Genomic DNA, 10,000 nt, shown 5'->3' with positions numbered 1-10,000 from the left:
TATTATAAATTATAATACAATATATTAATATCCTAATATATTATAAATTATAATATAATATATTAATATCATAATATATTATAAATTATAATATAATATATTAATATCCTAATATATTATAAATTATAATATAATATATTAATATCATAATATATTATAAATTATAATATAATATATTAATATCCTAATATATTATAAATTATAATATAATATATTAATATCATAATATATTATAAATTATAATACAATATATTAATATCCTAATATATTATAAATTATAATATAATATATTAATATCCTAATATATTATAAATTATAATATAATATATTAATATCATAATATATTATAAATTATAATATAATATATTAATATCATAATATATTATAAATTATAATATAATATATTAATATCCTAATATATTATAAATTATAATACAATATATTAATATCCTAATATATTATAAATTATAATATAATATATTAATATCATAATATATTATAAATTATAATATAATATATTAATATCCTAATATATTATAAATTATAATATAATATATTAATATCATAATATATTATAAATTATAATATAATATATTAATATCCTAATATATTATAAATTATAATATAATATATTAATATCATAATATATTATAAATTATAATACAATATATTAATATCCTAATATATTATAAATTATAATACAATATATTAATATCCTAATATATTATAAATTATAATATAATATATTAATATCATAATATATTATAAATTATAATATAATATATTAATATCCTAATATATTATAAATTATAATATAATATATTAATATCATAATATATTATAAATTATAATACAATATATTAATATCCTAATATATTATAAATTATAATATAATATATTAATATCATAATATATTATAAATTATAATATAATATATTAATATCATAATATATTATAAATTATAATATAATATATTAATATCCTAATATATTATAAATTATAATACAATATATTAATATCCTAATATATTATAAATTATAATACAATATATTAATATCATAATATATTATAAATTATAATACAATAATTCATACACAAACAATTAGCTACATTATGCTGTACCTTGATTTGTTGTTTGAAGTATCCTTTGCTGGTTTCGCAACGTTGGCCTTCTCTTTTACTTTTTGTGCCTCGGATTCTACTAACAATTCATTCAGTCTTCCCTAACACACCAAAACATCAAATTTTTTGTACAGAATTTCGTTTTTTATTGAAATGACGTCGTAGCTCACTTCTACTTGCTCGAGATGATGTTCTAGGGCGTCTAGCATTAAATCGCATTCGACATCACCGCAGTCATCGGCCAAGAGAGGAGAAAGTCGCGGCGGACGAGAAGAGTTGGTCGCCATGTTTGTAGACTTCCGGGGCGTTGCTATGCAGCAGTCTGATACAACGTACGCATGCGCAAAACCTGGGCTAAGAACGCTGATCCGGCGAAACAAGATTATGAGTAGAGGTGAGTGACAGTGCGCTCGACATAAAAGCAAGCGCGTTTAATGTACGTTTCTAGATCCAGTGCGTCAACAGAAACGCGAACTGAAGAAGACAGAACGAGATTTGGAGCGAGACAGACGAGCGTTAGAGCGACAAGAGAAACAACTCGTATGTAACGACTAAAATGTTTATAAAACAACGCCTATAGTCCATTTGATGCATTAGGAAGCCGAAATTAAGAAGGCGGCCAAACAGGGAAACAAACAATTGGCCACATCGCTGGCTAAACAGCTGATAGGCGTGAGAAAGCAAAAAACAAGGTCAATGGGAATCAGCACGAAGGTTAAAAGCATCGGAGCGCAAACTACAGTGAGTGTACATGCGACTGAAATTATTAACATCCGGGAATGTTAATATGGCTGCTGATTGAAATCAACTCGTGTCACGTGTTTACAGGCAATGCATTCCAATGTTAAGTTAGCGCACGCGATGGCCAACACTACAAGAACGATGACCGCCATGAATGCGCAGATCAGTCCCCAGGCGATGCAACAGACATTACAACAATTTGAAATGGAATCATCGAAAATGGAAATGACGGAAGAAATGAGTTAGTTGATATCAAAAAATTAATTAATATTTTTCCCAATTTTTGTGACCCAATCTGTTCCAGTGGACGACACTCTCAGTTCGGTGTTGGACGAATCGGGAGACGAGGAAGAGAGCGAGGCAATCATGAACCAAGTCTTGGACGAAATCGGCATCGAAATCACCGGAAAAGTCAATCACGTGACCATCTTAATTCACACCACACGACTTCACACAATCATTTTCATTACAGGTTGCTGCAGCACCTCGTGCTCACGCCTCTGCATTACCATCGGAAGGAGTAAAAGCGAAGACTCGGACACGAGCGCCAGAAGACGATCTTGCCGAGCAGTTGGCGAGACTCAAAGACCTCTAGATGTGTTTGTATATCTTGTATGATGTGGTTGATACTTATATTGCGATCTATTTGCGTGTGGGATGAGATATGGTTGCGATCAAGGCGACGTCTTGTATTTGGACATGAACTGGTTTCATTGAATTCAATGTGTGAGGTGTACTGGGTTATGTAATTTAATTAAATTAAGTAAATAATTTTTTATTAAACTGAAATTTGTATAATTACATTACAAATTAATATAAACTAGTGTAATGCATAGCAGCACCCATAGTAGTAATTCATTAGATTGAAATTTGTATGAACACTTATACATTACATAATTATATAACAAATTAATATAAACTGGTTTTAGTTACACGGTAGTGGGTAATGCATAGCAACTCTCATATACAATACACTACCAGTAGTTCATTAAATAAATACAATAGAAGAATTGTGTGTGTACATGTGTGCACGTGTGTGGTGTGTGTGCATACATGTGTGTGTGTGTGTATGCATACATGTGTGTGTGTGTGTGTGTGTGTGTGTGTGTGTGTGTGTGTGTGTGTGTGTGTGTGTGTGTGTGTGTGTGTGTGTGTGTGTGTGTGTGTACATGTGTGTGTGTTTGTGTGCACGTGTGTGCGTTCATTCCTAACCCATGCATATACTCTGGCCAGCCATTTCAATTTCTGTATACAAGAAAACACACACACACACACACACACACACACACACACACACACACACACACACACACACACCACACACACTACACTTCAATATCGCATTCGTCAACATCCCATTCAACACTTCCAATACAGAAAACCTTTCACAACTTGATTTAATATAGAAAGTTATCTCCAAAAGCATTAAGTATATACACACACCATAACTAACTTGCATCACACCGATAGAAGTTAATATTAATGAAAAAATGTTTTGACGCTCGAGTGTAATCCATTACCGGTCTTTACTTACTGCACGGTGAAATTTGAAATCTAGCTGTACGTGTACTTCACCAGTTTTTACGTCGTGGAGCACCAGCCACTTGTCCCATGGCCCTCGGCCGTCTCTAAGGAGATCGAAGAGGAGAACTTCAGCTCGACCCAAAAAGTCTAGAAATTGGAGTACAGCAGATGACTGGATGGTTCTTGGTATGTTTTGTACATAAAGGTGCACTTGCATGTGCACACACACACAAACGACACAGACAAACAAACAGACAGACAAACAGACAGACAGACACACACACATGGCACAGACAGACAGACACACACACATGGCACAGACAGACAGACACACACACACACACACACACACACACACACACACACACACACGACACAGACAGACAGACAGACACACACACATGGCACAGACGGACACACACACACACACACACACACACACACACACACATGACACAGACAAACAGACAGACACACATGACAGACAGACGAACAGACAGACAGACACACACACACACACACACATGACACAGACAGACAGACAAACACACACACACACACACACACACACACACACACACACACACACACAGATCAACATTCATGTACACCACACACACACACACACACACACACACACACACACACACACACACACACACACACACACACACACACACACAGACAGATCAACATTCATGTACACCACACACACACACACACACACACACACACACACACCACTTGGTGAGAAGAAGTCTCGATCATACACAACAATAGAAAGTCTATCTTGCTTCGGATCACGAACTGCAAAATCCATCTACAAACAACAATATCATCACAACAACAACAACTACTCTAACTCATCCTACCCTCGTATTCCACTTTGGACTCAACGTCTTCTCAATGACATTCGTCTTCTGTGTCTGAACACCAAGTGTAACCACACAATATGGATCACTCTTGCCTGCATTAGATCATAGTGGCACATCAGACTAACAGTCAAACATCGTCAACTGTCACTCACCAGAGATATCCCCAATTGGTAGGTCAGTTGCTTCAACAATTGTGACAGCAAGTTGGCCAACTCCTCGGCCTCTACTTCTACGTACTACACACGACAATTGATTAAATGGTTATGATGAGTTGTTGTGTTGGTTGTGTGTTACGTTGCTCTTCTTGCTGTTCGATTGATTTCTTTCTGTCTCTGTAGCTCTTACTTGCTTCTTGAATTTTAAAAATCCATAAATTCCTGTCAACAGTGACAAACCATTTGTCAGTGTGTGTGTGTGTGTGTGTGTGTGTGTGTGTGTGTGTGTGTGTGTGTGTGTGTGTGTGTGTGTGTGCCGTAGCTCAATTGGTTAGAGAGTGCATTTGGAGAATGAAAACATCCGGGACCTTGCAGGGTTGCAGGTTCAAGTCACAGTGATGGCGAGCTATGGCATAATTTCCTTAAGCAAGAAACTTACACACAATTGCTTCTCTCGACTCAGGAGTATAAATGAGTACCTGGTCATTGACTGGGGTGGACATGACCACTGGCTTGGCAGTTACATTATGCAGCAGATGAGTACTTGTGGGCCTTGGTGTCCAGTCCCAAAGCTGCGCCATAGTCAGTGCCCTTGGATGACTCTGGCCAAACTCCAGGTGGATTGTAGTGCTGGCCTTAAGCCTCCACGTAGCGCATGGAGGCCCTGTCTCTAGAGGCAGGGGAAGCTATCTCCGCAACTGACCTTAAGGTTGACATCATTCACGAATGACGTGGAGGGCTTGACATTTGTCCATTGTGTGTGTGTGTGTGTGTGTGTGTGTGTGTGTGTGTGTGTGTGTGTGTGTGTGTGTGTGTGTGTGTGTGTGTGTGTACAACGCATCTAACCTCTCATTATTACTATCCGCTTTCACAATCAGCGGCTTCTCCTCTCCAAACGTCAACGACCAACAACACTCATCAGCATACTGACCACCAGACATCGGCTGTGCCACCAGATTATTGACAAATAAAGGCTACAATCCCAACAATCAAATCACACGAAAATCAGCCAACACACAAACAACCCACCTTCCTATACATATCGTATTTCACAGTGGACGACAAGTCAAAAATTGCCGAAATGGGATTCCGTGATGCAGCTTGCGTGAGCATGAGAAAATCATTGAACAAAACTCCAAATAGCTCTCGACCACTACGAGCCTACAATCGCACAACAATCACTCAAAGAGAAAGCACCAGGGGTGCTGATACCGTGGGGTGTATGTATGTAACCAAGTGGGGCAGATTACCGTATACTTCTAATGTGCACGTGCACCAAAAAATCACACATAACTCAAGGACAAAGCTTTATCTTGCAACTCAATGAACCACAATACAAGAAATCTGAAAAAATCACTTCTTACGCGTAGTTAAAGCCTTGTCATTATTAAAGTCTACCGTGCAAGTAGATAGTGATAACAGACAAACAGGTAGACAGACAGACAGGTAGGCATTAGCATAGCCAGATTAGATCATCAAAACGTAGTGTAATTTTGAAAGCTTCAGGATCGGAATGTTCCTGTAGACGTTTCTCTTTTAGTTGCTCAAGATGTAAATGTTTGTGACAGACAGACAGACAGACAGACTGACAGACTGACAGAGAGATAGATAAATAGATAAACAGACAAATAGATAGACAGACAGGCAGGCAAACAGACAGACAGTGGTTTATTCTTCCATACAGCCGCAATAACTAACAAGCATATAGGCATAACTGTAGCCTTTACCAACACAGCACAAAGCCGTGGTGCAGAAACATCTAGACTCAAGAGTCTTAGAGCTAGACTACCAGTTACTACTACAAAGAAACAAAACCAAAACAGTACATCTAATCCGTCTTCCTTGCACAAGCCATGCACACGTCCTGACACTCCCATGCATTAGCTACAACACAACACAGCATGGAGTCCGCCAAAGACACGTGTCCAGGATCTGAGTCAAGAAGAGGGGCCCCAGGACTCAATGTTGAAAGCTTCATCAGGAGAACCATCCACTTCCAACTTGGTCAGCTGGCATACTCGGGGACCAGCAGCTCCGTCACTCCAAGACACCACGAAGAACGGACACCAGGCACAAAACTTCGATGCGAAACTTCAACGAAGTTACCTGCAAACCATGACATGACATCTGGGAACAGACAGACAGACAGTTTTTGTGGCTTATGTTACTGTGTTGTGATCGAGTTTGCATTCTGTCTTTACTGTTGTGGCTTCAGCGTCTGAGATTATCCCACCTCTACCTTGCCCTCATGGCTTAGTGCGTCTTCTCTGGATTCTGTCGTCATCATCTCATCTTCGTCTTCCTCTTATCGTCCATCTTGTGACTTCAGCATCTGGGATTATCGCAGCCTTACCTTGCCCTTGTGGCCTAGTGCGTCTTCTCTGGATTCTGTTGTCATCATCTCTTGGTCTTGTTTGGATTCTAATGTCATCATTTCTTTTGACTTGCTTAACTTGTACTTGCTGTAGAGTTTTGTTTGTAGTTCTACTTGTTATGTATTTGTGTAATCTGTTGCTGTAGTTGTGACAATGTTACTTTAGTTTCACATGTATTAGCTTTGATGTATAAAAATATATGATTATTTGACAGACAAACAGACAGACAGACAGAGACAGACAGACAGACACAATTGACAGACAGAAAGACAGACAAACGATCTACTCAGTAACTGTATGCCTCCACTGTGCATGCACACCAAGGCATGAGCAGAAATAAACAAACGTTTACCTTCTTCAAGTGTCCTGAGTAAAGGATCTTGCGAGTGCCCATACAATTTGTAGACGAATTGAAAACCAGTTCCTATTACACACACAAGAGCTACCAACACGCATAACAACTACACACTTTCTATTTACTTCAGACAAGCCAGTCGTATTGACATGAATCTGAAACCATTCCAGACGATCCGAATTCTCTTGCATCCTCACACCTTCATTCACCTGATTGCAAAGATCCTCAGCCTTCTTCTGCGCTTCAGTCAACGACTCGTGATCGCAGTGATTACTTGGAGTGTACTTCAGTATCTAACACAATAACAGAGCAATACATTAAACAATTATAATAAATAATATTTTGCGTTCAATTATCCGAGGTTGTCATAGAAGCACCAAACTTATAGCAACTAGAATTAGATGCAGGGATTGTATAAAAAGTAACAGAAACAAGATCTATAGATAATATGAACCAAAGCCAGACATCATTAGTGAATCCTTCCAACCGACTAAATGTTTTCACTAACGATGTCTGGCTTTGGTTCATATTATCTATAGATCTTGTTTCTATTACTTTTTGTACAATCCCTACATCTATTTCTCTTCTTAGAGAAATTTTTTTAAAAATTCTAGTTTGCTAAGTTTTTAGGAGCTCAAAAGTGCAACGTAAACCTAGGCTGCACATGTCTTTTCTATAAGCATGTCTAAGATTTAGCACGTTTTCATTAGCTCTAATTAGACCTGTTTATATGTAACAGCTTTCGTTAGACATGATTCAGAGGTAGTTTACTCAAGTGGTTTATAGGTCTACGGGGAATATATGGTACCATGGTATCCTAGCGCATGTTGCATGAATATGGATCCTAATTTTTAGTGCCTGTGCATTGTTTTTCTTCTCTGCGTGTATAATTGAATATGCAATGGATGTTGGAGTAGAATTTGGCTTAGTAGCTATAGTCAAAGCCAAAGATTATCACATATGGGATATGCATTGCAAATGTTGGGTTTCCGTATAAATTGCTATGCATACGTAATTTTATTTGTCAATTTTGCGATGCAGATTGCAAACAATGTCAGACTAGACCGCACAATGGCAAACATGATCGAATTACACAGTTTCGGTGATAAACTCTTTCATAAACGCGTTTGGCCTATCTAATTGGCTCTTCGTCCATTGTCCCTGGTTGCCATGGACAAGCAATCGCAAATAGTGCTCCGTGATTGGCCCGAACTGTGCAATAGCGTTGATGTCGGTCGTTGGATCAAATCTGCTTGAAAGAAACACAATTTTTAATTAACATTGATTTCAGTTTCTCTAGTCACCAAACGAATAGAGTTTGGGTAATTCTAAAGCGTTTTCTCAAGTTTCACAGCCGTATGTAACGTACAAAAAGAGATCCGTGGAGAAGAAGAAGAAGAAGAAGAAGAAGAAGAAGAAGAAGAAGAAGAAGAAGAAGAAGAAAATTGGCGCATGGGCCTTCGAGGCTAGCAACTGTTTTCTAGGTTGTTACATGATTAGTGACCAAAACAAAAATAGCATATAGTACAGGACATACAAACATTTCATTTCGTTGATTTTGAGAAATTTTAGTCTTCATTTACTATGTTTTATAAGCGTGCAAAAAGATGACCACACCCCACAGACACTCCGTAACAGGGGCAATCCCTATATACAAAGTACTACCGTACCCTGTGATAATTCTTTCAGTCTGATATGTAAAGTTAAAACTGCGCACCTTTCTTTCATGACATCTTTCTATGATGCTCACTCACATTCCTTAGTCTCGCGTAGCCAGACCCTTTCCCGCCATGCCCAGAAGTATGAACTGTTTGACAATGAATAAAATGTTTGTTACGTTCACTACGAACGTTTGACCAATAACTATTGTGCAAGGAATCACGTGCATGGTTACAGTAGCGAGTGCCAATTTGTACAATATGGAAGAAAAGCTAATGTAAATCAATAAATGTTCGTAACCACAAATGTTCATAAAATGCCAAATTCTGTTTCATAAGAAATAAATGTTCGCAAAGTCTCCTCAATCAGTCCGCATCTTGAACATGTGCATGTAGGTGGCAAGGCTCCGTCTACATCCGGTTAGGTGCCTGTAGACGTACTTCGTTCTCAATATGTCCTTAGCTTACAAAGCCAATTCATCAACTGGACAATACCCTAAGCCAAGAAAGCCGTTTCTGCCCAACCCAAACAATAAAGACAATCATTCAGACAGTATTGTATGTGCATCCGCATGGATATTTGGGCTACAAAATTTAGTAGATGATTTAAGTTAATAAATTCTTTTCAATCTACAAAATTTACAAAATGAATAGCTTACGAACATTTATTGATTTACAGTACCTGAAGCCGTCAAAAGCTACCCTTACTTGTGGCTAGTGACTTCCCATGCATACAAAGACATTAATGCCAAGAGCAACACTTGGAAAGAGGTGTCTGCTATCGTAACGTCACATTGTCTACGTTGGCTTACACTAAATTGTGAACACAACCCACAGAACATTCGTTATGTTCATTCCATTGGTTCCAACGTAGGTACTGTAAACAGGGCTTAAACAACATACAGAGTAGCTACTCGCCAAGTCTTGTGACTCTTACACAGTCCCGTTTCTTACGGCTCATAGCTGAAACCACCTTGGAGAGACACCTTGGAGGCATCGATACCATAAAAGATTGTTTGACTTGCCAACTAAGTACGTAACTATGACATACTATGTAACTATGACATAATGTCTTGCACAAACATCTGACCTTCTCGACTAGTAGAGGGTACTTTGTTACTCTCTGCATCGGCTTCAGTAGGAAACTACTAAGACGGAGTCCTCCCGTACGCGAATCGTGAGCACATCTCTAGAC

The 10,000-nt window shown here is 37.8% G+C and overlaps 3 protein-coding genes across 3 annotated transcripts in view; 1 reads left to right on the top strand and 2 right to left on the bottom strand.

Moving 5' to 3' along the window:
* The window catches only part of LOC134186873 (trichohyalin-like), an 8,165-nt gene extending 6,739 nt beyond the window's left edge, over positions 1–1,426 (bottom strand). Inside the window, exons 1-2 of the mRNA XM_062654949.1 lie at positions 1,293–1,426; positions 1,123–1,223 (exon numbers count right to left, since the gene is read on the bottom strand). Coding sequence (XP_062510933.1) covers positions 1,123–1,223; positions 1,293–1,409 — 218 coding nt within the window. The 5' untranslated portion in view covers positions 1,410–1,426. The remainder of the gene's footprint in view (positions 1–1,122; positions 1,224–1,292) is intronic.
* A 36-nt stretch (positions 1,427–1,462) lies between these two features.
* Positions 1,463–2,586, top strand: LOC134186885 (charged multivesicular body protein 2b-like). The gene is made up of 6 exons (XM_062654966.1): positions 1,463–1,516; positions 1,571–1,662; positions 1,720–1,863; positions 1,951–2,104; positions 2,168–2,274; positions 2,336–2,586. The coding sequence occupies exons 1-6, from the start codon at positions 1,507–1,509 to the stop codon at positions 2,456–2,458; spliced, it is 630 nt and encodes a 209-aa protein (XP_062510950.1). The 5' UTR covers positions 1,463–1,506; the 3' UTR covers positions 2,459–2,586.
* Positions 2,587–3,229: 643 nt separating this feature from the next.
* LOC134187435 (intersectin-1-like) overlaps positions 3,230–10,000 on the bottom strand; it is a 17,221-nt gene continuing 10,450 nt past the window's right edge. The window contains exons 23-32 of the mRNA XM_062655554.1: positions 9,896–9,994; positions 7,273–7,440; positions 7,145–7,216; positions 5,447–5,578; positions 5,264–5,391; positions 4,557–4,639; positions 4,415–4,498; positions 4,260–4,354; positions 4,129–4,207; positions 3,230–3,534 (exon numbers count right to left, since the gene is read on the bottom strand). Coding sequence (XP_062511538.1) covers positions 3,380–3,534; positions 4,129–4,207; positions 4,260–4,354; positions 4,415–4,498; positions 4,557–4,639; positions 5,264–5,391; positions 5,447–5,578; positions 7,145–7,216; positions 7,273–7,440; positions 9,896–9,994 — 1,095 coding nt within the window. The 3' untranslated portion in view covers positions 3,230–3,379. The remainder of the gene's footprint in view (positions 3,535–4,128; positions 4,208–4,259; positions 4,355–4,414; positions 4,499–4,556; positions 4,640–5,263; positions 5,392–5,446; positions 5,579–7,144; positions 7,217–7,272; positions 7,441–9,895; positions 9,995–10,000) is intronic.

This window comes from Corticium candelabrum, chromosome 11 (assembly GCF_963422355.1).
Source record: "Corticium candelabrum chromosome 11, ooCorCand1.1, whole genome shotgun sequence".
In the NCBI taxonomy this organism is placed as follows: domain Eukaryota; kingdom Metazoa; phylum Porifera; class Homoscleromorpha; order Homosclerophorida; family Plakinidae; genus Corticium; species Corticium candelabrum.
The sequence above is the reverse complement of the archived record's forward strand: the minus strand, read 5'-3'. Positions and strand labels throughout refer to the sequence as shown.

Excerpts from the sequence above, each read along its gene's own strand:
- LOC134186885 (XM_062654966.1), top strand. Across the intron at positions 1,864-1,950 it reads GCATCGGAGCGCAAACTACA|GCAATGCATTCCAATGTTAA; the intron begins GTGAGTGTACAT and ends ACGTGTTTACAG. Across the intron at positions 2,105-2,167 it reads GGAAATGACGGAAGAAATGA|TGGACGACACTCTCAGTTCG; the intron begins GTTAGTTGATAT and ends AATCTGTTCCAG.